The following is a 25,716-nucleotide window of genomic DNA, read 5'->3' as shown; positions in this document are numbered from 1 at the left end:
CTGTTCCGGAGCTCCACCAGAAGGAAATATGCCCTAGAGGCAATAATAAAGTTATTATTTATTTTCTTATATCATGATAAATGTTTATTATTCATGCTAGAATTGTATTAACCGGAAACATGATACATGTGTGAATACATAGACAAACAGAGTGTCACTAGTATGCCTCTACTTGACTAGCTCGTTGATCAAAGATGGTTATGTTTCCTAGCCATAGACAAAGAGTTGTCATTTGATTAATGGGATCACATCATTAGGAGAATGATGTGATTGAGTTGACCCATTCCGTTAGCTTAGCACTCGATCGTTTAGTATGTTGCTATTGCTTTCTTCATGACTTATACATGTTCCTATGACTATGAGATTATACAACTCCTGTTTACCGGAGTAACACTTTGTGTGATACCAAACATCACAACATACCGATGACAAAGGGAACAATGTATGTTGTTATGCGGTCTGACCGATAAAGATCTTCGTATAATATGTGGGAGCCAATATCAGCATCCAGGTTCCGCTATTGGTTATTGACCGGAGACGTGTCTCGGTCATGTCTACATAGTTCTCGAACCCGTAGGGTCCGCACGCTTAAAGTTTCGATGACAGTTATATTATGAGTTTATGAGTTTTGATGTACCGAAGGTTGTTCGGAGTCCCGGATGTGATCATGGACATGATGAGGAGTCTCGAAATGGTCGAGACATGAAGATTGATATATTGGAAGCCTATATTTGGATATCGGAAGTGTTCCGGGTGAAATCGGGATTTTACCGGAGTACCGGAGGGGTTACCGGAACCCCCGGGGGTTTAATGGGCCATAGTGGGCCTTAGTGGAGAAGAGGAGAGGCGGCTAGGGCAGGGCCGCGTGCCCCTCCCCCTCTAGTCCGAATAGGACAAGGAGAGGGGGGTGGCGCCCCCCCTTTCCTTCCTCTCTCCCTCCTCTTTCCCCCTTCTCCTAATCCAACAAGGAAGGGAGGGAGTCCTACTCCCGGTGGGAGTAGGACTCCTCTTGGCGTGCCTCCTCCTGGCCGGCCGCACCTCCCCCTTGCTCCTTTATATACGGGGGCAGGGGGGCACCCTAAAGAGACAACAATTGGTTTGATCTTTTAGCCGTGTGCGGTGCCCCCCTCCACCATAGTCCACCTCGATAATACTGTAGTGGTGCTTAGGCGAAGCCCTGCATCGGTAGAACATCATCATCGTCACCACGCCGTCGTGCTGACGAAACTCTCCCTCAACACTCGGCTGGATCGGAGTTCGAGTGACGTCATCGGGCTGAACGTGTGCTGAACTCGGAGGTGCCGCTTTCGGTCTACGAGGGTACTTGGACAACACTCTCCCCTCTCGTTGCTATGCATCACCATGATCTTGCGTGTGCGTAGGAATATTTTTGAAATTACTACGTTCCCCAACAGTGGCATCCGAGCCTGGTTTTATGCGTAGATGTCATATGCACGAGTAGAACACAAGTGAGTTGTGGGCGATATAATTCATACTGCTTACCAGCATGTCATACTTTGGTTCGGCGGTATTGTTGGATGAAGCGGCCCGGACCCACATTACGCGTACGCTTACGTGAGACTGGTTCTACCGACGTGCTTTGCACACAGGTGGCTGGCGGGTGTCAGTTTCTCCAACTTTAGTTGAACCCAGTGTGGCTACGCTCGGTCCTTGAGAGGGTTAAAACAGCACCAACTTGACAAACTATCGTTGTGGTTTTGATGCGTAGGTAAGAACGGTTCTTGCTCAGCCTGTAGCAGCCACGTAAAACTTGCAACAACAAAGTAGAGGACGTCTAACTTGTTTTTGCAGGGCATGTTGTGATGTGATATGGTCAAAGCATGATGCTAAATTTTATTATATGAGATGATCATGTTTTGTAACCGAGTTATCGGCAACTGGCAGGAGCCATATGGTTGTTGCTTTATTGTATGCAATGCAATCGCCCTGTAATGCTTTACTTTATCACTAAGCGGTAGCGATAGTCGTAGAAGCATAAGATTGGCGAGACGACAACGATGCTACGATGGAGATCAAGGTGTCGCGCCGGTGACGATGGTGATCATGACGGTGCTTCGGAGATGGAGATCACAAGCACAAGATGATGATGGCCATATCATATCACTTATATTGATTGCATGTGATGTTTATCTTTTATGCATTTTATCTTGCTTTGATTGACGGTAGCATTATAAGATGATCTCTCACTAAATTTCAAGATAAAAGTGTTCTCCCTGAGCATGCACCGTTGCCAAAGTTCGTCATGCCCAGACACCACGTGATGATCGGGTGTGATAAGCTCTACGTCCATCTACAATGGGTGCAAGCCAGTTTTGCACATGCAGAATACTCAGGTTAAACTTGATGAGCCTAGCATATGCAGATATGGCCTCGGAACACTGAGACCGAAAGGTCGAGCGTGAATCATATAGTAGATATGATCAACATAGTGATGTTCACCATTGAAAGCTACTCCATTTCACGTGATGATCGGTTATGGTTTAGTTGATATGGATCACGTGATCACTTAGAGGATTAGAGGGATGTCTATCTAAGTGGGAGTTCTTAAGTAATATGATTAATTGAACTTTAATTTATCATGAACTTAGCCCTGGTATTATTAGCATATCTATGTTGTAGATCAATAGCTCGCGATGTTGCTCCCCGTTTAGTTTTTTGTATGTTCCTAGAGAAAACTAAGTTGAAAGATGTTAGTAGCAATGATGCGGATTGGATCCGTGATCTGAGGTTTATCCTCATTGCTGCACAGAAGAATTATGTCCTTGATGCACCGCTAGGTGACAAACCTATTGCAGGAGCAGATGCAGACGTTATGAACGTTTGGCTAGCTCAATATGATGAATACTTGATAGTTCAGTGCACCATGCTTAACGGCTTAGAATCGGGACTTCAAAGATGTTTTGAACATCATGGACCATATGAGATGTTCCAGGAGTTGAAGTTAATATTTCAAGCAAATACCCGAGTTGAGAGATATGAAGTCTCCAACAAGCTCTATAGCTAAAAGATGGAGGAGAATAGCTCAAGCAGTGAGCATGTGCTCAGATTGTCTGGGTACTACAATCGCTTGAATCAAGTGGGAGTTAATCTTCCAGATAAGATAGTGATTGACAGAATTCTCTAGTCACCATCACCAAGTTAGTAGAACTTCGTGATGAACTATAGTATGCAAGGGATAACGTAAACGATTCCCGAGCTTTTCATGATGATGAAATCAGAATCAAGAAAGAGCATCAAGTGTTGATGATTAACAAGACCACTAGTTTCAAGAAAAGGGCAAAGGGAAAGAAAGGGAACTTCATGTAGAACGGCAAGCAAGTTGCTGCTCAAGTGAAGAAGCCCAAGTCTGGACCTAAGCCTGACACTAAGTGCTTCTACTGCAAAGGGACTGGTCACTGGAAGCGGAACTGCCCCAAGTATTTGGTGGATAAGAAGGATGGCAAAGTGAACAAAGCTACATTTGATATACATGTTATTGATGTGTACTTTACTAGTGTTTATAGCAACCCCTCGGTATTTGATACTGGTTCAGTTGCTAAGAGTAGTAACTCGAAACGGGGGTTGCAGAATGAACAGAGACTAGTTAAGGGTGAAGTGACGATGTGTATTGGAAGTGGTTCCAAGATTGATATGATCATCATCGCACACTCCCTATATTTTCGGGATTAGTGATGAACCTAAATAAGTGTTATTTGGTGTTTGCGTTGAGCATAAATATGTTTGATCATGTTTATTGCAATACAGTTATTCATTTAAGTTAGAGAACAATTGTTGTTCTGTTTACATGAATAGAACCTTCTATGGTCATACACACCAACGGAAATGGTTTGTTGGATCTCGATCGTAGTGATACACATATTCATAATATTTAAGCCAAAAAGATGCAAAGTTAATAATGATAGTGCAACTTATTTGTGGCACTGCCGTTTAGGTCATATTGGTGTAAAACTCATGAAGAAACTCCATGCTGATGGGCTTTTGGAATCACTTTATGCTTGAGAACCATGCCTCTTGGGCAAGATGACTAAAACGCCGTTCTCCGGAACAATGGAGCAAGCAACAGATTTGTTGGAAATCATACATACTGATGTATGTGGTCCAATGAGTGTGGAGGCTCGCGGCGGGTATCGTTATTTTCTGACCTTCACAGATGATTTGAGCAGATATGGGTATATCTACTTGATGAAACATAAGTCTGAAACATTTGAAAAGTTCAAAGAATTTCAGAGTGAAGTGGAAAATCATCGTGACAAGAAAATAAGGTTTCTACGATCTGATCGCGGAGACAAATATTTGAGTTACGAGTTTGGTCTTCAATTAAAACAATGTGTAATAGTTTCACAAATTCGTGCCACTTGGAACACCACAGGATAATGGTGTGTCCGAACGTCATAACCGTACTTTATTGGATATAGTGCAATCTATGATTTTTCTTACCGATTTACCACTATAGTTTTGGGGTTATGCATTAGAGACACCTGCATTCACGTAAAAAAAGGGGCACCATCTAAATTCGTTTGAGACGACACCGTATGAACTATGGTTTGGCAAGAAACCAAAGTTGTCGTTTCTTAAAGTTTGGGATTGCGATGCATATAAGAAAAAGTTTCATCCTGATAAGCTCAAACCCAAATCGGAGAAATGTGTCTTCATAGGATACCCAAAGGAGACAGTTGGGTACACCTTCTATCACAGATCCGAAGGCAAGATATTCATTGCTAAATTTGGATCCTTTCTAGAGAAGGAGTTTCTCGCGAAAGAAGTGAGTGGGAGGAAAGTAGAACTTGATGAGGTAACTGTACCTGCTCCCTTATTGGAAAGTAGTTCATCACAGAAATCTGTTCCTGTGACTACTACACCAATTAGTGAGGAAGCTAATGATGATGATCATGTAACTTCAGATCAAGTTACTACCGAACCTCGTAGGTAAACCAGAGTGGTACGGTAATCCTGTTCTGGAGGTCATGTTACTTGACCATGACGAACCTACGAACTATGAGGAAGCGACGATGAGCCCAGATTCCGCAAAATGGCTTGAGGCCATGAAATCTGAGATGAGATCCATGTATGAGAACAAAGTATGGACTTTGATAGACTTGCCCAATGATCAGCGAGCCATTGAGATTAAATGGATCTTCAAGAGGAAGACGGACGCTGATAGTAGTGTTACTATCTACAAAGCTAGAATTGTCGCAAAAGTTTTTCGACAAGTTCAAGGTGTTGACTACGATGAGAGTTTCTCACTCGTATCTATGCTTAAGTCTGTCCGAATCATGTTAGCAATTGCCACATTTTTATGAAATCTGGCAAATGGATAAACAAAACTGCATTCCTTAATGGATTTATTAAAGAAGAGTTGTATATGATGCAACCAGAAGGTTTTGTCAATCCTAAAAGTGCTAACAAAATATGCAAGCTCCAGCGATCCATCTATAGACTGGTGCAAGCATCTCGGAGTTGGAATATACACTTTGATAAGTTGATCAAAGGATATAGTTTTATACAGACTTGCGGTGAAGCCTGTATTTACAAGAAAGTGAGTGGGAGCACAACAACATTTCTGATAAGTATATGTGTATGACATATTGTTGATCGGAAATAATGTAGAATTATTCTGCAAAGCATAAAGGAGTGTTTGAAAGGAGTTTTTCAAAGAAAGTCCTCGGAGAAGCTGCTTACATATTGAGCATCAAGATCTATAGAGATAGATCAAGACACTTGATAAGTTTTTTCAATGAGTACATACCTTGATAAGATTTTGAAGTAGTTCAAAATGGAACAGTCAAAGAAAGAGTTCTTGCCTGTGTTACAAGGTGTGAAATTAAGTAAGACTCAAAGCCCGACCACGCCAGAAGATAGAAAGAGAATGAAAGTCATTCCCTATGCCTTGGCCATAGGTTCTATAAAGTATGCCATGTTGTGTACCAGATCTATTGTATACCCTACACTGATTTTGGCAAGGGAGTACAATAGTGATCTAGGAGTAGATCACTGGACAGCGGTCAAAATTATCCTTAGTGGAATAAGGATATGTTTCTCGATTATGGAGGTGACAAAAGGTTCGTCGTAAAGAGTTACGTCGATGCAAGTTTTGACACCGATCTGGATGACTCTAAGTCTCGATCTAGATACATATTGAAAGTGGGCACTATTAGCTAGAGTAGCTCCGTGCAGAGTATTGAAGACATAGAATATTTGCAAAATACATACGGATCTGAATGTGGCAGACCCGTTGACTAAACTTCTCTCACAAGCAAAACATGATCACACCTTAGTACTCTTTGGGTATTAATCACATAGCGATGTGAACTAGATTATTGACTCTAGTAAACCCTTTGGGTGTTGGTCACATGACGATGGATGTTAACACATGGTAATGTGAACTATTGGTGTTAAATCACATGGCGATGTGAACTAGATTATTGACTCTAGTGCAAGTGGGAGACTGAAGGAAATATGCCCTAGAGGCAATAATAAAATTATTATTTATTTCCTTATATCATGATAAATTTTTATTATTCATGCTAGAATTGTATTAACCGGAAACATGATACATGTGTGAATACATAGACAAACAGAGTGTCACTAGTATGCCTCTACTTGACTAGCTCATTGATCAAAGATGGTTATGTTTCCCAGCCATAGACAAAGAGTTGTCATTTGATTAATGGGATCACATCATTAGGAGAATGATGTGATTGACTTGACCCATTTCATTAGCTTAGCACTCGATCGTTTAGTATGTTGCTATTGATTTCTTCATGACTTATACATGTTCCTATGACTATGAGATTATGCAACTCCCGTTTACCGGAGTAACACTTTGTGTGATACCAAACGTCACAACGTAACTGGGTGATTATAAAGGTGCTCTACAAGTGTCTCCGAAGGTACTTGTTGGGTTGGCGTATTTCGAGATTAGGATTTGTCACTCCGATTGTCGGAGAGGTATCTCTGGGCCCACTCGGTAATGCACATCACTTAAGCCTTGCAAGCATTGCAACTAATGAGTTAGTTGCGGGATGATGTATTACGGAACGAGTAAAGAGACTTGCCGGTAACGAGATTGAACTAGGTATTAAGATACCGACGATCGAATCTCGGGCAAGTAACATACCGATGACAAAGGGAACAACGTATGTTGTTATGCGGTCTGACCGATAAAGATCTTCGTAGAATATGTGTGAGCCAATATGAGCATCCAGGTTCCGCTATTGGTTATTGACCGGAGACGTGTCTCGGTCATGTCTACATAGTTCTCGAACCCGTAGGGTTCGCACGCTCAAAGTTTCGATGACAGTTATATTATGAGTTTATGAGTTTTGATGTACCGAAAGTTGTTCGGAGTCCCGGATGTGATCACGGACATGACGAGGAGTCTCGAAATGGTTGAGACATGAAGATTGATATATTGGAAGCCTATATTTGGATATCGGAAGTGTTCCGGGTGAAATCGGGATTTTACCGGAGTACCGGAGGGGTTACCGGAACCCCCGGGGGTTTAATGGGCCATAGTGGGCCTTAGTGGAGAAGAGGAGAGGCGGCTAGGGCAGGGCCGCGTGCCCCTCCCCCTCTAGTCCGAATAGGACAAGGAGAGGGGGGCGGCGCCCCCCCTTTCCTTCCTCTCTCCCTCCTCTTTCCCCCCTTCTCCTAATCCAACAAGGAAGGGAGGGAGTCCTACTCCCGGTGGGAGTAGGACTCCTCCTGGCGTGCCTCCTCCTGGCCGGCCGCACCTCCCCCCTTGCTCCTTTATATACGCGGGCAGGGGAGCACCCTAAAGACACAACAATTGATTTGATCTTTTAGCCGTGTGCGGTGCCCCCCTCCACCATAGTCCACCTCGATAATACTGTAGTGGTGCTTAGGCGAAGCCCTGCGTCGGTAGAACATCATCATCGTCACCACACCGTCATGCTGACGAAACTCTCCCTCAACACTCGGCTGGATCGGAGTTCGAGGGACGTCATCGGGCTGAACGTGTGCTGAACTGGGAGGTGCCGTGCGTTCGGTACTTGATCGGTCGGATTATGAGGACGTACGACTACATCAACCGCGTTGTGCTAACGCTTCCGCTTTCAGTCTACGAGGGTACGTGGACAACACCCTCCCCTCTCGTTGCTATGCATCACCATGATCTTGAGTGTGCGTAGGATTTTTTTTTGAAATTACTACGTTCCCCAACACCGCCGGAGGGGGCATCGATCATGGAGGGCTTCTACATCAACACCATAGCCTCTCCGATGAAGTGTGAGTAGTTTACCTCAGACCTTCGGGTCCATAGTTATTAGCTAGATGGCTTCCTCTCTCTTTTTGGATCTCAATACAATGTTCTCCCCCTCTCTTGTGGGGATCTAGTTGATGTAATCTTCTTTTGCGGTGTGTTTGTTGAGACCGATGAATTGTGGGTTTATGATCAAGTTTATCTATGAATAATATTTGAATCTTCTGAATTCTTTTATGTATGATTGGTTATCTTTGCAAGTCTCTTCGAATTATCAGTTTGGTTTGGCCTACTAGATTGATCTTTCTTGCAATAGGAGAAGTGCTTAGCTTTGGGTTCAATCTTGCGGTGTCCTTTCCCAGTGACAGTAGGGGCAGCAAGGCACGTATAGTATTGTTGCCATCGAGGATAACAAGATGGGGTTTATATCATATTGCATGAGTTTATCCCTCTACATCATGTCATCTTGCTTAAAGCGTTACTCTGTTCTTATGAACTTAATACTCTAGATGCATGCTGGATAGCGGTCAATGTGTGGAGTAATAGTACTAGATGCAGAGAGGAGTCGGTCTACTTGTCTCGGACGTGATGCCTATATACATGATCATGCCTAGATATTCTCATAACTATGCTCAATTCTGTCAATTGCTCAACAGTAATTTGTTCACCCACCGTAAATACTTATGCTCTCGAGAGAAGCCACTAGTGAAACCTATGGACCCCGGGTCTATTTTCCATCATATTAATCTTCCAACACTTAGTTATTTTCGTTGCCTTTTATTTTACTTTGCATCTTTATCACAAAAATACCAAAAATATTATCTTATCATATCTATCAGATCTCACTCTCGTAAGTGACCGTGTAGGGATTGACAACCCCTTAACGCGTCGGTTGCGAGGATTTATTTGTTTGTGTAGGTGCGAGGGACTCGTGTGTAGCCTCCTACTGGATTGATACCTTGGCTCTAAAAAACTGAGGGAAATACTTACGCTACTTTGCTGCATCACCCTTTCCTCTTCAAGGGAAAACCAACGCAGTGCTCAAGAGGTAGCAAGAAGGATTTCTGGCGCCGTTGCCGGGGAGGTCTACGCAAAAGTCAACATACCAAGTACCCATCACAAACCCTTATCTCCCGCATTACATTATTCGCCATTTGCCTCTCGTTTTCCTCTCCCCCACTTTACCCTTGCCGTTTTATTCGCCCTCGCTTTTCCGTTCACCTCTTTTTCGCTTGCTTCTTGTTTACTCGTGTGTTGGATTGCTTGCTTGTCACGATGGCTCAAGATAATACCAAATTATGTGACTTTACCAATACCAACAGTAATGATTTCCTTAGCACTCCGATTGCTCCTCTTACTGATACTGAATCTTGTGAAATCAATGCTGCTTTGTTGAATCTTGTCATGAAAGATCAATTCGCCGGCCTTCCTAGTGAAGATGCCGCTACTCATCTAAATAGCTTCGTTGATTTGTGTGGTATGCAAAAGAAGAAAGATGTTGACAATGATATTGTTAAATTGAAGCTATTACCTTTTTCGCTTAGAGATCGTGCTAAAGATTGGTTTTCGTCTTTGCCTAAAAATAGTATTGATTCTTGGAATAAGTGCGAAGATGATTTTATCTCTAAGTATTTTCCTCCCGCTAAGATTATCTCTCTTAGAAACGATATTATGAATTTTAAGCAACTTGATCATGAGCATGTTGCACAAGCTTGGGAGAGGATGAAATTAATGATACGTAATTGCCCCACACATGGTTTGAATTTGTGGATGATTATACAAATTTTTTATGCCGATTGAAGTTTTCTTCTAGAAATCTTTTAGATTCGGCTGCGGGAGGCACTTTTATGGAAATCACTTTAGGAGAAGCTACTAAACTCCTAGATAATATTATGGTTAATTATTCTCAATGGCACACTGAAAGATCTACTAATAAAAAATGCATGCGATAGAAGAAATTAATGTTTTGAGTGGAAAGATGGATGAACTTATGAAATTGTTTGCTACTAAGAGTGTTTCTTCTGATCCTAATGATATGCCTTTGTCTACTTTGATTGAGAATAATAATGAATCTATGGATGTGAATTTTGTTGGTAGGAATAATTTTGGTAACAACGCATATAGAGGAAACTTTAATCCTAGGCCTTATCCTAGTAATCCCTCTAATAATTATGGTAATTCCTACAACAATTCTTATGGAAATTTTAATAAGATGCCCTCTGAATTTGAGACTAGTGTTAAGGAATTTATGAATTCGCAAAAGAATTTCAACGCTTTGCTTGAAGAAAAATTGCTTAAAGTTGATGAATTGGCTAGGAACGTTGATAGAATTTCTCTTGATGTTGATTCCTTGAAACTTAGATCTATTCCACCTAAGCATGATATCAATGAGTCTCTCAAAGCCATGAGAATTTCCATTGACGAGTGCAAAGAAAGAACCGCTAGGATGCGTGCTAAGAAAGATTGCTTTATAAAAGCGTGTTCTTCCAATTTTTATGAAAACAAAGATGAAGATCTAAAAGTTATTGATGTGTCCCCTATTAAATCTTTGTGTTGCAATATGAATCTTGATAATGATGGGACTGAATATGATCCACCTTTACCTAGAAGGCGTTCTAGAAATTCGGAGTTTTTAGATCTTGATGCTAAAATTGATAAAAGTGGGATTGAAGAGGTCAAAACATTAGATATTAATGAACCCACTATTTTGGATTTCAAGGAATTTAATTATGATAGCTGCTCTTTGATAGATTGTATTTCCTTGTTGCAATCCGTGCCAAATTCTCCGCATGCTTATAGTCAAAATAAAGCCTTTACCAAACATATCGTTGATGCTTTGATGCAATCTTACGAAGAAAAACTTGAGTTGGAAGTTTCTATCCCTAGAAAACTTTATGATGAGTGGGAACCTACTATAAAAATTAAGATTAAAGATCATGACTGCTATGCTTTGTGTGATTTGGGTGCTAGTGTTTCCACGATTCCAAAAACTTTGTGTGATTTGCTAGGTTTCCGTGATTTGTATGATTGCTCTTTAAACTTGCACCTTGCGGATTCCACTATTAAGAAACCTATGGGAAGAATTAATGATGTTCTTATTGTTGCAAATAGGAACTATGTGCCCGTAGATTTTATCGTTCTTGACATAGATTGCAATCCTTCATGTCCTATTATTCTTGGTAGACCTTTCCTTAGAACGATTAGTGAAATCATTGATATGAAGGAAGGGAATATTAGATTCCAATGTCCATTAAAGAAAGGCATGGAACACTTCCCTAGGAAGAAAATAAAATTACCATATGAATCTATCATGAGAGCCACTTATGGATTGCCTACCAAAGATGGCAATACCTAGATCTATCCTTGCTATTACGCCAAGCTAGGGGCTTTAAACGATAGCGCTTGTTGGGAGGCAACCCAATTTTATTTTTAGTTTTTTTTGCTTTTTGCTTCTGTTTAGGAATAAATATTTGATCTAGCCTCTGGTTAGATGTGTTTTTATGTTTTAATTAGTGTTTGTGCCAAGTTAAACCTATAGGATCTTCATGGATGATAGTTATTTGATCTTGCAGAAAATTCCAGAAACTTTCTGTTCATGAAACTAATTGTTAAAAATCACCAGAACGTGATAAAATATTAATTCCAATTGCTGCTGATCAATAAACAAATTGTCTAGGTCGTCCTATTTTGGCTGAATTTTTGGAGTTCCAGAAGTTTGTGTTAGTTACAAATTACTACAGACTGTTCTGTTTTTGACAGATTATGTTTTTCGTGTGTTGTTTGCTTATTTTGATGAATCTATGGCTAGTAAAATAGTTTATAAAGCATAGAGAAGTTGGAATACATTAGGTTTAACACCAATATAAATAAAGAATGAGTTCATTACAGTACCTTGAAGTGGTCTTTTGTTTTCTTTCGCCAACGGAGCTCACGAGATTTTCTGCTGAGTTTTGTGTTGTGAAGTTTTCAAGTTTTGGGTGAAAGATTTGATGGATTATGAAACAAGGAGTGGCAAGAGCCTAAGATTGGGGATCTCCATGGCACCCCCAAGATAATCTAAGGACACCTAAAAGCCAAAGCTTGGGGATGCCCCGGAAGGCATCTCCTCTTTCGTCTACTTCCATCGGTAACTTTACTTGGAGCTATATTTTTATTCACCACATGATATGTGTTTTGCTTGGAGCGTTTTGTATGATTTGAGTCTTTGCTTTTTAGTTTACCAATTATCTTTGCTGTACACACCTTTTGAGAGAGACACACATGATTCGGAAATTATTAGAATACTCTATGTGCTTCACTTATATCTTTTGAGTTATATAGTTTTTGCTCTAGTACTTCACTTATATCTTTTAGAGCACGGTGGTGGATTTGTTTTATAGAAACTATTGATATCTCATGCTTCACTTAGATTATTTTGAGAGTCTTAAATAGCATGGTAATTTGCTTAAAAAATCCTAATATGCTAGGTATTCAAGAATAGTAAAAACTTTCTTATGAGTGCGTTGAATACTAAGAGAAGTTTGATGCTTGATGATTGTTTTGAGACATGGAGGTAGTAATATTAAAGTTGTGCTAGTTGAGTAGTTGTGAATTTGATAAATACTTGTGTTGAAGTTTGCAAGTCCCGTAGCATGCACGTATGGTAAACGTTATGTAACAAAACTGAAACATGAGGTGTTCTTTGATTGTCCTCCTTATGAGTGGCGGTCGCGGACGAGCGATGGTCTTTTCCTACCAATCTATCCTCCTAGGAGCATGCGCCAGTGCTTGGTTTTTGATGACTTGTAGATTTTTGCAATAAGTACGTGAGTTCTTTATGACTAATGTTGAGTCCATGGATTATACGCACTCTCACCTTTCCACCATTGCTAGCCTCTTTGGTACCGTGCATTGCTCTTTCTCACATTGAGAGTTGGTGCAAACTTCACCGGTGCATCCAAACCCCGTGATATGATACGCTCTTTCACACATAAACTGTTGGGGAACGTAGTAATTTCAAAAATTTCCTACGCACACGCAAGATCATGGTGATGCATAGCAACGAGAGGGGAGAGTGTTGTCCACGTACCCTCGTAGACCGAAAGCGGAAGCGTTAACATAACGCGGTTGATGTAGTCGTACGTCTTCACGATCCGACCGATCAAGTACCGAACATACGGCACCTCCGAGTTCAGCACACATTCAGCTCGATGACGTCCCTCGAACTCCGATCCAGTCGAGTGTTGAGGGAGAGTTTCGTCAGCACGACGGCGTGGCGACGATGATGATGTTCTACCGACGCAGGGCTTCGCCTAAGCACCGCTACGATATTATCGAGGTGTAATATGGTGGAGGGGGGCACCGCACACGGCTAAGAGATCAATAGATCAATTGTTGTGTCTATGGGGTGCCCCTGCCCCCGTATATAAAGGAGCAAGGGGGGAGGCGGCCGGCCTAGGAGGAGGGCGCGCCAAACCGGGAGTAGGACTCCCCCTTTCCTTGTTGGAGTAGGAGAAGGGAAGGGAGAAGGAGAAGGAAGGAAGGGGGCGCCCCCCCTCCCTAGTCCAATTCGGACTAGTGCATGGGGAGGGGTGCGGCCACCCTTTGGGGCCTTTCTCTCCTTTCCCGTATGGCCCATTAAGGCCCAATACGAATTCCCGTAACTCTCCGATACTCCGAAAAATACCCGAATCACTCGGAACCTTTCCGATGTCCGAATATAGTCGTCCAATATATCGATCTGCATGTCTCGACCATTTCGAGACTCCTCGTCATGTCCCCGATCTCATCCGGGACTCCGAACTCCTTCGATACATCAAAACTCATAAACTCATAATAAAACTGTCATCGTAACGTTAAGCGTGCGGACCCTACGGGTTCGAGAACTATGTAGACATGACCGAGACACGTCTCCGGTCAATAACCAATAGCGGGACCTGGATGCCCATATTGGCTCCCACATATTCTATGAAGATCTTTATCGGTCAAACCGCATAACAACATACGTTGTTCCCTTTGTCATCGGTATGTTACTTGCCCGAGATTCGATCGTCGGTATCTTAATACCTAGTTCAATCTCGTTACCGGCAAGTCTCTTTACTCGTTCCGTAATACATCATCTCGCAACAAACTCATTAGTTGCAATGCTTGCAAGGCTTAAGTGATGTGCATTACCGAGAGGGCCCAGAGATACCTCTCCGACAATCGGAGTGACAAATCCTAATCTCGAAATACGCCAACCCAACAAGTACCTTCGGAGACACCTGTAGAGCACCTTTATAATCACCCAGTTACGTTGTGACGTTTGGTAGCACACAAAGTGTTCCTCCGGTAAACGGGAGTTGCATAATCTCATAGTCATAGGAACATGTATAAGTCATGAAGAAAGCAATAGCAACATACTAAACGACCGAGTGCTAAGCTAACGGAATGGGTCAAGTCAATCACATCATTCTCCTAATGATGTGATCCCGTTAATCAAATGACAACTCATGTCTACGGCTAGGAAACATAACCATCTTTTATCAACGAGCTAGTCAAGTAGAGGCATACTAGTGACACTCTGTTTGTCTATGTATTCACACATGTATCATGTTTCCGGTTAATACAATTCTAGCATGAATAATAAACATTTATCATGATATAAGGAAATAAATAATAACTTTATTATTGCCTCTAGGGCATATTTCCTTCATAAACCTCCTTATATCTTCCTCAAAACAGCCACCATACCTACATATTATGGCATTTCCATAGCCATTCCGAGATATATTGCCATGCAACTTTCCACCATTCCGTTTATCATGACACGTTCATCATTGTCATATTGCTTTGCATGATCATGTAGTTGACATAGTATTTGTGGCAAAGCCACCGTTCATAATTCTTTCATACATGTCACTCTTGGTTCATTGCCTATCCCGGTACACCGCCGGAGGCATTCATATAGAGTCATACTTTGTTCTAGTATCGAGTTGTAATCATTGAGTTGTAAATAAATACAAGTGTGATGATCATCATTTTTTAGAGCATTGTCCCAAGTGAGGAAATAAAAAAAAGAGAGAAAGGCCATAAAAAAAGAGAAGGCCCAAAAAAATGAGAGAAAAAGAGAGAAGGGACAATGTTACTATCCTTTTACCACACTTGTGCTTCAAAGTAGCACCATGATCTTCATAATAGAGAGTCTCTTGTTTTGTCACTTTCATATACTAGTGGGACTTTTTCATTATAGAACTTGGCTTGTATATTCCAATAATGGGCCTCCTCAAGTGCCCTAGGTCTTCATGAGCAAGCAAGTTGGATGCACACCCACTTAGTTTCTTTTGTTGAGCTTTCATATATTTATAGCTCTAGTGCATCCGTTGCATGGCAATCCCTACTCCTTGCATTAACATCAATCGATGGGCATCTCCATAGCTCATTGATTAGCCTCGTTGATGTGAGACTTTCTCCTTTTTTGTCTTCTCCACATAACCCCCATCATCATATTCTATTCCACCCATAGTGCTATATCCATGGCTCACGCTCATGTATTGCGTGAAGGTTGAAAAAGTTTGAGATTACTAAAGTATGAAACAATTGCTTGGCTTGTCATCGGGGTTGTGCATGATGAGAGCATTCTTGTGTGACGAAAATGGAGCATGACTAAACTATATGATTTCGTAGGGATGAACTTTCTTTGGCCATGTTATTTTGAGAGGACATAATTGCTTAGTTAGTATGCTTGAAGTATTATTATTTTTATGTCAATATTGAACTTTTATCTTGAATCTTTCGGATCTGAATATTCATACCACAATTAAGAAGAATTACATTGAAATTATGCCAAGTAGCATTCCACATCAAAAATTCTGTTTTTATCATTTACCTACTCGAGGACGAGCAGGAATTAAACTTGGGGATGCTTGATACGTCTCCAACGTATCTATAATTTTTATTGCTCCATGCTATATTATCTTCTGTTTTGGACATTATTGGGCTTTATTATACACTTTTATATTATTTTTGGGACTAACCTATTAACCGGAGGCCCAGCCCAGAATTGCTGTTTTTTTGCCTATTTCAGAGTTTCGTAGAAAAAGAATATCAAACGGAGTCCAAACGGAAAGAAACCTTCGGGAACATGATTTTCGGAACGAACGTGATCCAGAGGACTTGGACCCTACGTCAAGAAAGCTACCAGGAAGCCACGAGGTAGGGGGCGCGCCTACCCCCCCTGGGCGCACCCTCCACCCTCGTGGGCCCCACGTTGCTCCACCGACGTACTCCTTCCTCCTATATATACCTACGTACCCCCAAACTACAAGATACGGAGCCAAAAACCTAATTCCACCGCCGCAACCTTCTGTACCCGTGAGATCCCATCTTGGGGCCTGTTCCGGAGCTCCGCCGGAGGGGGCATCGATCACGGAGGGCTTCTAAATCAACACCATAGCCTCTCCGATGAAGTGTGAGTAGTTTACCTCAAACCTTCGGGTCCATAGTTATGAGCTAGATGGCTTCTTCTCTCTTTTTGGATCTCAATACAATGTACTCCCCCTCTCTTGTGGAGATCTATTTGATGTAATCTTCTTTTGCGGTGTGTTTGTTGAGACCGATGAATTGTGGGTTTATGATCAAGTTTATCTATGAATAATATTTGAATCTTCTGAATTCTTTTATGTATGATTGGTTATCTTTGCAAGTCTCTTCGAATTATCAGTTTGGTTTGGCCTACTAGATTGATCTTTCTTGCAATAGGAGAAGTGCTTAGCTTTGGGTTCAATCTTGCGGTGTCCTTTCCCAGTGACAGTAGGGGCCGCAAGGCACGTATAGTATTGTTGCCATCGAGGATAACAAGATGGGGTTTATATCATATTGCATGAGTTTATCCCTCTACATCATGTCATCTTGCTTAAAGCGTTACTCTGTTCTTATGAACTTAATACTCTAGATGCATGCTGGATAGCGGTCAATGTGTGGAGTAATAGTACTAGATGCAGAGAGGAGTCGGTCTACTTGTCTCGGACGTGATGCCTATATACATGATCATGCCTAGATATTCTCATAACTATGCTCAATTCTGTCAATTGCTCAACAATAATTTGTTCACCCACCATAAATACTTATGCTCTCGAGAGAAGCCACTAGTGAAACCTATGGCCCCCGGGTCTATTTTCCATCATATTAATCTTCCAACACTTAGTTATTTTCGTTGCCTTTTATTTTACTTTGCATCTTTATCACAAAAATACCAAAAATATTATCTTATCATATCTATCAGATCTCACTCTCGTAAGTGGCCGTGTAGGGATTGACAACCCCTTATCGCGTCGGTTGCGAGGATTTATTTGTTTGTGTAGGTGCGAGGGACTCGTGTGTAGCCTCCTATTGGATTGATACCTTGGTTCTCAAAAACTGAGGAAAATACTTACGCTACTTTGCTGCATCACCCTTTCCTCTTCAAGGGAAAACCAACGCAGTGCTCAAGAGGTAGCAGCGGCCGACCTGGCGCGGCGCTGGATCCGCTCGTTGGCGGCGGCAGTAGGTGGCCGGAGTCTGGCGGGGGTGTTGTGGTGTGAGGGGCACGGGGTGGGGTTGCGCCCGATTTGGAAGGGGAAGGGGCGAGCGGTCTATTTTGTTTTGTAGAGTTTCGGAATATCCCATCGCGACTATATAGGGAGCGCCGTGATCCGAATAACTATTCTAATGCTGGGATTAGAATAGTGTTACTCTATATATATATATATATATATATATATATATATATATATATATATATATATATATATATATAATCGAATGTCTCGCACCACCATTCACACATACACACATATATATACAATTTGGTATATACAAAGACCGGCGAGGTATCTTTACGTACAGTAGCAATTTAGAGATTGTTTTTATATTATAATGAGTTATTAAATCACTAGATGAAAGAACCGCGGATTAGTTTCAAGTGGATGGATCCTAAGTGGTCAAGTAATATACCAAATGATATAATAACACATCATCATCATCATCATATTAATATAAAAACTTATGCATCATATCATCACCAACAACACTAGCTAATAAGCATCATAATCATTACCACTATTTAATCATCATAGTCATTACCGCTATCTAATCATCACCAACACTAGCTAATAATAATCATTATAGTCATTACCACCAACACTAGCTATTTAATCATCACATTCATAGTGTAGCACATCATCATCTTCAAACTCATTCTAGCTTAAAGAAGAAACATTCACTTGTACCAGAAGCAAAGATATCATCGAGTTCAACATGGTCATGAGATTATAAGCATTCATAAGACCACAAAAGCAAATCACTTTGAGATTAAGTTCATGACGAAGAACACGGACATGAGAGGACAAGTACTAAGAGCAGGAAATAGCTAATCACTCCTGCTGCTCTCTCTCAGGTAAAATAGCATAGAACATGTGTAGCTCTCCTGATTCATCACATTGGAGCATCCAGATGAACATGTCTCCTAATTGTGGGTTGCGCTTCTGATTGCTGCCCCCTAGTACTTCTCTGCGATCCTTCACAATTTTGCTCCAGTATTTCACTATTAAGCATTCCTCGGTTTTAGAAATCCTGAATGCACACATGTGCGATGTAGGATGCCTTGGCCGTAAGCTAACCATTGCCATGCGACCTTTAGTCTCGATCCAATGAGACACAACTATCATCGGGAGTCTCTGTTGAAGAACATCGTATAGTAACATACTTAAGAATGAAGTTTAGCTTAAAAAATAATGTATGCAAAAGATGCACTGAGGACAAATAGTAAAAATCTTACCATCTTTCCTAAATAGATGTGACTGTAGTTCAATACGAACACTATTGCTCACCTGCACGTTGCTTAGCTTCAGGCCTTGAGAAACTACACATAGCTCCGTGCAGTCTACACCATTTCCTCAAGGCCTGAAGCTAAGCAACGTGCAGGTCAGCATTGAGCCTCTCCTTCATCGTCGTTCCTCGTCTCTGCACTCAGGGCTTATAAACCGCTGCGAGTCCCTCTCGCTTGGCGAGGTGGGACTAAAAACCCGCTGCAAAAAGAATCAACTAAAAAACTCTAGTACCGGTTTGTGGCATGAACCGGTACTAAAGGTGCTGGTGGGGCCCTAGCCTGGCAACAGCCTGCCACCACCTCTTTAGTACCGGTTCGTGGCATGAACCGGTACTAAAGGTTCGCGACGAACCGATACTAATGAGCGCCGCCCGCCTAGCCGTTGGAACCGGCACTAATGGTCACATTAGTGCCGGTTCAGTTACAAACCGGGACTAATGTGCTTCACATTAGGCCTTTTTCTACTAGTGATATTATCTTGTGACATTCAAGTTCAATTATTATTCCTGATTTTTTTTAATGATGTGTAGGTCTTTCAAGTTCTATGATGATTTGAAGGGCTTGCATGTGATAGAAAGTGCGAAGTGAAAAGTTGAATAGTTGCATGAACGTTTGATGATATGGAGGGCATGCATGTGATGAAAAGTGGAAAATTTATTAATTGCATGTACTTACTGGTGTGGATAACTTGCATGTGTATTTAAATGAGAGGAGGCATGTGTGAGGCATGTGATGAGGTAGATAGGTTGCATGTTTAGATAAATATAAGAGAACGAACGTGTGTAGCTTGATTAATGGACGATGTATGTGCTTCGTGTGTTGTGTGCGCGACGCTTGAGCGACTGGATGATGCGTGTGTATCCCGCTGTGGCTGCTGTTGCAGCTGTACTTGTGGGTGCCGGTTGTGCACGCTGTGCGGCAGCGATTGGCTGGTGGGCGTGCGTGAAGTACAAGAGGTGGGAAACGAGCTTTGCTACACCTACGTGAAAATCCTTCCCAAACCTATGTACTATCTGAGCTGGCCTAATTTGGTTGGAAGGTAAAAAGGTACACGCCCACCTCATGAAAATCAGGGCGGGGATGATTAGTTTAGATGAAAAAAACGTAGCATTACGTAACTGGTTACATAGGTGTAGCATTTTTCGGTGGGAAATTGGAGAAGAAACGTGTAGCCAACAAATGAGTCCTACATATAGAGCGCGTTCGGTCAAAAGTGTTACTCTAATCTCGAGCTTAAATGCATATGCATAAATAGTAAATATAAGAATAGTAATTTGTTTTAAAAAATCTGATTTTTCTTTGTGGATGAACATCCATAATTTTTGCCCCGAAAAGACATACCAAAATGAGTGCTCCAAAATGCGTCTTTTTTGAGTCCTGATTTTTGTTTTTTTACAGGCTTCCACGTATGTCTTTTCAAAGTGAAACTTTTCAGGAATCTGAGTTTACGTGTGATTCGGCAGTCTTCATAACATTATAGAGCGCGTTCGTACAGGTTATAGAGGCTGCCAATACAGCGAGTGGTACCTGCTTGCAAATTTGCCGCCGTCCAGCCCTATAAACTCGACGAGCGAGCAAGCGATATTTCGTTACCTATGCTACCAGCTAGCCAGCCAGTGCGTTCCACTCCAAGAGAAAATCTATGGTGAGCAGTCTGTAGACGGTAGCCATCACACTCAATGTCGTGGCCAGTGTTGTCATTCTCGGTGGTGGCGATGGCGGCGGCAGCGGCAGCGGCGCTCGTAGCAGCGAGCGGAGCAGCGCCGGCGCCCATAGGGAAACACGGCTGCGAAACGAGGTGCGGTGACGTGAGCGTGCCATACCCGTTCGGCTTGGGACCGGACAGGTGCTCCGCAGCGGCAGGCTTCAAGCTCACCTGCGTCCACGGCAACACTACCGGTACCAGACCCGGAGCAGCCAGCCGGCCCCGGCTGTTCCTCAGCGACTACAGGGGCTTCGAGATCATGGATATCTCAGTGGAAAACCGGACGGTTAGCGGGGTCAGCCCCACTATCTTCAGCAACGCCGCCATCAACAGCACTATCAGGAGGTCTATGGGCTTCGGTGACAACCGCTGGAAGAACACCAGGCCACCGAGCACCTCCTATCTGGTGGCCACGGGGTGCAACGTGCAGGTCACGCTGCTCTTCACTACTCCTGCCGGCACCCACAGCTACACCTCCGGCTGCACCTCATACTGTAGCGGCAGTGCTGTGATCACCGACAACGAAGTCCGGAACTACGGCGTTGGCTTCTGCACTACCCCGGTCGTCTCATACCTCGCGTCCTATACCGTGGAGCTCAAGCGGCTCGCCGGGAACAGCACCATTAACAACGATCTCCCGGTGTACGTGTTCATCGCCGAGGAAGGTTGGTTTGGTCCGGACCGGGCCGTAGATCTTATGAATCTGGGCGCACGTCGTTCCAGACTCAAGGCCAAGGATGAACATCTGTTGGTACCCTTGACCCTCGACTGGGTATGCATCCATGGATCCTGCAACGCCTCCGTCAACGCCAACTGCACCACACTCGACAACGTGTGCCAATGCAATCCTGGCTATAAGGGTAACCCTTACCTAACGGATGGATGCCAAGGTAGGTACCCATCTATCCCGAAAGTGCATATATCGAGGACGGGCTCGAGGGAGCCCCTTATTTCTTTTCAACGAAAATTCAGTTTTTACACCTCTAACAAAGCTGAAACAAATTATAAATATAAGCATATATTTATATTTGTAGTATACACGTATAAAATTTCACAGTTTTTTGCGGGGTATAAAATTTCATTAACATATATGTTCAGATGTGGTGTACGCCAAAAAGACAAATACGTTGATTAAAATGGGCATTTATTTTGTTGTAGTTTGGCCAGATTTTTGTCTTCTTTGTGTAGCCTGTAAATAATGATATCATCTAATAAATTTTTTACAGATACTTAGAGAACATGTATATTTATTTGTAGAAAAATTCATTTTTTGGGAATCATTTAAATAGCATTTTGGTTTGTTTTTTTTCAAATAGCGGGCTTCATGGAGCCCGTCCCCAAAACGCTGCACTCCCCATCTATCTACATATACTCCCTCCGTCCCAAAATAAGCGCTGTACTAAGGTTGACACACTTATTTTGGGACGGAGGGAGTATAATCAATATGTGTTTTATAATAAAAGCATAAATTAAGTAGGCGGCATATCAATAGTATTTTTATACAACTTTTCAGCATATTAGAAGGGAAAATTATAGTCAAAATCTTGTATCTGGGAGACTGAAAAGTCAAATACAATTTACATTTTGGAACTAAAAAGTAATTAGAGCCATGCATATGCATGGTTAATTATGTTTTAAGATCGAATTTGTCGGTAAAGTTTGATTAATCATTTCTTTTGGTATATGTAGATATCGATGAGTGCATGCAGCCAATGGACCATGGCTGTTTCGGTGAGTGTCACAATACGCAGGGATCGTTCGACTGCTGGTGTTCGCGAGGAGGAAACGCCAGCCAACCAAATGGCTGCCTCAAGCCCACAAGGAAAACAGGTGACAAACTCTTTATAATACCCAAAGAATATATATTGCACTTGTTTTGGGCTTCAAAATGTCCTCCAGGCAAAAAACAAGGGAATGTACAACTTATACTAATTATCGATGTAAATGTTGCACGCCACCAAGAAGCTTCCTTCCGAGTCTCTGACACATAGAACTAGGACGACCACATTCACACCTCTCAAAGTTTAGGAGCAATTAATCTACAGCATGAAAAGTGACAGATCAATGGTCATGGTTAGGAATATATGTGCATCCTCCTTTAGCTTGTTTATTCCTACCTCTAGTGAATTTGCAACAGGCAGAAAGTCAGCTATTTATATATATTGTTTAATCCATGAGCCAAAATTTTCTATAGATCAAATAAATAATCTATATGTGTTTATGTTCGCAGGTTTAATCATTGGTCTCTCCGTTGCTACTGGCGCATCCTCCATTCTTTTCTTTCTGGGTGGATTGTTAATAATTCGCAAGATTAAGCATCACAAGGCTGAAAAGTTGAAACAGAAGTTTTTCAATCAAAATCATGGACAGCTATTGCAACAACTAGTATCTCAAAGGTCTGACATTGGCGGAAGGATGATCATCCCTTTAAAGGAAATAGAGAAGGCCACAAACAATTTTGATCAAACGCGTAAACTTGGTGGCGGAGGGCATGGTACAGTCTACAAAGGAATATTGTCAGACTTACATGTTGTGGCCATCAAAAGGTCAAATATTGTGGTCCAGAGAGAAATTGATGAGTTCATAAATGAGGTTGCCATACTATCACAAATCAACCATAAGAATATTGTTAAGCTTCATGGTTGTTGTCTCGAGACAGAAGTCCCACTATTGGCCTACGAATTCATTTCCAATGGAACCCTTGGTGATCATCTTCATAATGAATCACCAAAATCAATATCTTGGAGTGGCAGGCTAAGGATCGGAAGTGAAGTAGGAAGAGCAATTGCTTACCTTCATTCTGCTGTTTTAGTTCCTATAATACATAGGGATATCAAATCTTCTAACATACTTCTTGATGATGCTTTCACGGCAAAAGTATCAGACTTTGGTGCTTCGAGGTACATTCCAATCGATCAGACAGGTAGAACAGAAACAGCAGTGCAAGGAACTATAGGATATCTTGATCCTATGTACTACTACACGGGACGGCTGTCAGAAAAGAGCGATGTTTATAGCTTTGGAATCCTTCTTGTGGAGTTGCTTACGAGGAAGATGCCAACCATGTATAGAACCTCAGCAGGTGATGGACTTGTGGCACAATTTGTTGAAATCCTGGAAGAAGGCAAACTAGTTGACATACTGGATTCCCAAGTTGTAGAGGAGGGAGGTAGCGAAGTTGAAGAAGTAGCTGCTCTAGCGGCATCATGTATAAAATTAAGAGGAGAGGATAGGCCAACCATGAGGCAAGTGGAGATGGCACTCGAAGGCATTCAGGCAAACAAGCAGCTTGTCCTAACTGATTTGGGAGCAGAGCGAAATGAGGAGAACTACTTAACCAGAACCAGTTTGAGCTTGGAGGAAGTGAGCTGATGATATAACCAAGAAGAGTCATTCTCAGTACTATCTAGGCGGTGTCCCTTTAAGTTTTTTTTTTTTGATGTTTGAGCAAGTTGATCCTAGGTGTTGTTAGATTATTAATCTGTAGCATTTATTTTGTGTCGGATGCATGTATTCTGTAATTTGTGTGTCACTGGGAGACCTGGATGTTGGCGGGTCTCCCGCACCTGGTAAATTTTCTACGAGTGAGAACATTGTTGAAATATTTTTTCTACGCCATTAATTAAAGAGGTGGGCTACCGTTGTTTCAACACCTTCACGGTCGCAGCAAATGGACACCGGACTTGAGTGCTGTGGAAATTATGAGTATATGTGATGTAATCCCTTTGTAAAGAAATATAAGAGCCTTTAGGTTTTCGAAAATATAAGAGCCTTTAGGTAAGAACTATATAGATAAGTCTTCGACCGCGGTATACTCTAGTACAACACTTGAGTTTTAAGAGACCATAACAACACAGAGAGACTTGACTCGCGTGCATGTGTGTCCTACTAGGACTCCATGTGCGAAAGGATGCATGGAGTTGCAAGTTGGAACTCATTAGGACATCACACCACTCATTAGGGTATCACACCAGTGTATATGGCCAAACTTGTGCTCAAGATGGAACCCACGTACTAAGCAATAAGACAACTAAATGCATCACAATGTATATACTCAAACTAGGGAATTATCCTGCCGAGCCAACAGACATACTGGACTTGGCCGGATGTCATTTGCCCTTGCTTTCACACTATGACGGACGTGGTCATTTGAAACGTCTTCACATCGTAATTTTTTTTTGAGTAAAATCTTCACATCGTAATTTTTTTGAGTAAATCTTCACATCGTAATTGCTGTAAAACGTTCTGGTGTCGTCCAACGAGCCGGCGTACTCATACATATGGTGGGGCCCTAGCTTGAACTGGTTTTATTGGGATTTCCTATTTGACGCATTCCGCGTCAAATTGGCAGAGCATCGCAGAGGCGAGCGAGCCGAAGCGCTCGGCTGGGCCAGGGCCCATTTTAGCGGTTAGCGTAGGTATTGCGATTGGTTTTCTACCGGCGGTTTTCCTTTTTCCTGTTGTTTTTGTGGATGGTTTTCTTTTGGATTTTTTTTATTTTTTCTGTTCTGCATATTTTCAGTTTCCATTATATATTTTTATTTTCAGTTTCTTTCTTCTTCTTTTTTCTGTCCTTTTAATGCTTTTTCCTTATTTATAAAATTCGTAAATTCAAAAATGTTCACAATTAAAAATTCTTCACAGAATCGAAAATATGTTCGGGGTTTCAAATATTTTTTGCTTTTCCCCAAAAAGTTCACAAATATGAAAAATGTCTGTGTTCTAAAAAATGTTCAAAGTTTTTAGAAAATGTTTCTGTTTTAAAAAATGTTCGTAGTTTTAAAAAAGGATAATTTTTTTGAAAAAATGTTCACGTTTTCCAAAACTCTTCGTAAATTTCATAAGATGTCCATGTTTTTCGGAAAATGTTCGCAAATTAAAAAAAAGTATATCCGTTTTCAGAAGAATGTTCGCAATTTTGAAGAAATGTTCGTAAATTTGAAT

At 41.7% G+C, this 25,716-nt stretch overlaps 1 protein-coding gene across 1 annotated transcript; it reads left to right on the top strand.

Annotated features, from left to right (window-relative positions):
* The first annotated feature begins 20,782 nt into the window (after positions 1 to 20,782).
* LOC109782843 (wall-associated receptor kinase 3-like) lies at positions 20,783 to 24,829 on the top strand. The gene is made up of 4 exons (XM_073504570.1): positions 20,783 to 21,662; positions 22,453 to 22,602; positions 23,003 to 23,854; positions 23,897 to 24,829. Exons 1-4 carry the CDS (start codon positions 20,783 to 20,785, stop codon positions 24,142 to 24,144), a joined length of 2,130 nt encoding a protein of 709 aa, XP_073360671.1. The 3' UTR covers positions 24,145 to 24,829.
* Positions 24,830 to 25,716: the final 887 nt, after the last annotated feature.

The sequence above is a fragment of the Aegilops tauschii genome, chromosome 7 (genome assembly GCF_002575655.3).
Source record: "Aegilops tauschii subsp. strangulata cultivar AL8/78 chromosome 7, Aet v6.0, whole genome shotgun sequence".
Classification (NCBI taxonomy): Eukaryota; Viridiplantae; Streptophyta; class Magnoliopsida; order Poales; family Poaceae; genus Aegilops; species Aegilops tauschii.
Note: the sequence above shows the minus strand (reverse complement) of the source record. Positions and strands in the feature narration are given on the sequence as shown.

What these genes read in the sequence shown, in the direction of transcription:
- LOC109782843 (XM_073504570.1), top strand. Translation starts at nt 20,783, where the DNA reads ATGGCGGCGGCAGCGGCAGCGGCGCTCGTAGCAGCGAGCGGAGCAGCG. An exon ending in CCTAACGGATGGATGCCAAG is followed by an intron (nt 21,663 to 22,452) that starts GTAGGTACCCAT and finishes CATTTCTTTTGG; the next exon opens with TATATGTAGATATCGATGAG. An exon ending in CAAGCCCACAAGGAAAACAG is followed by an intron (nt 22,603 to 23,002) that starts GTGACAAACTCT and finishes TTATGTTCGCAG; the next exon opens with GTTTAATCATTGGTCTCTCC.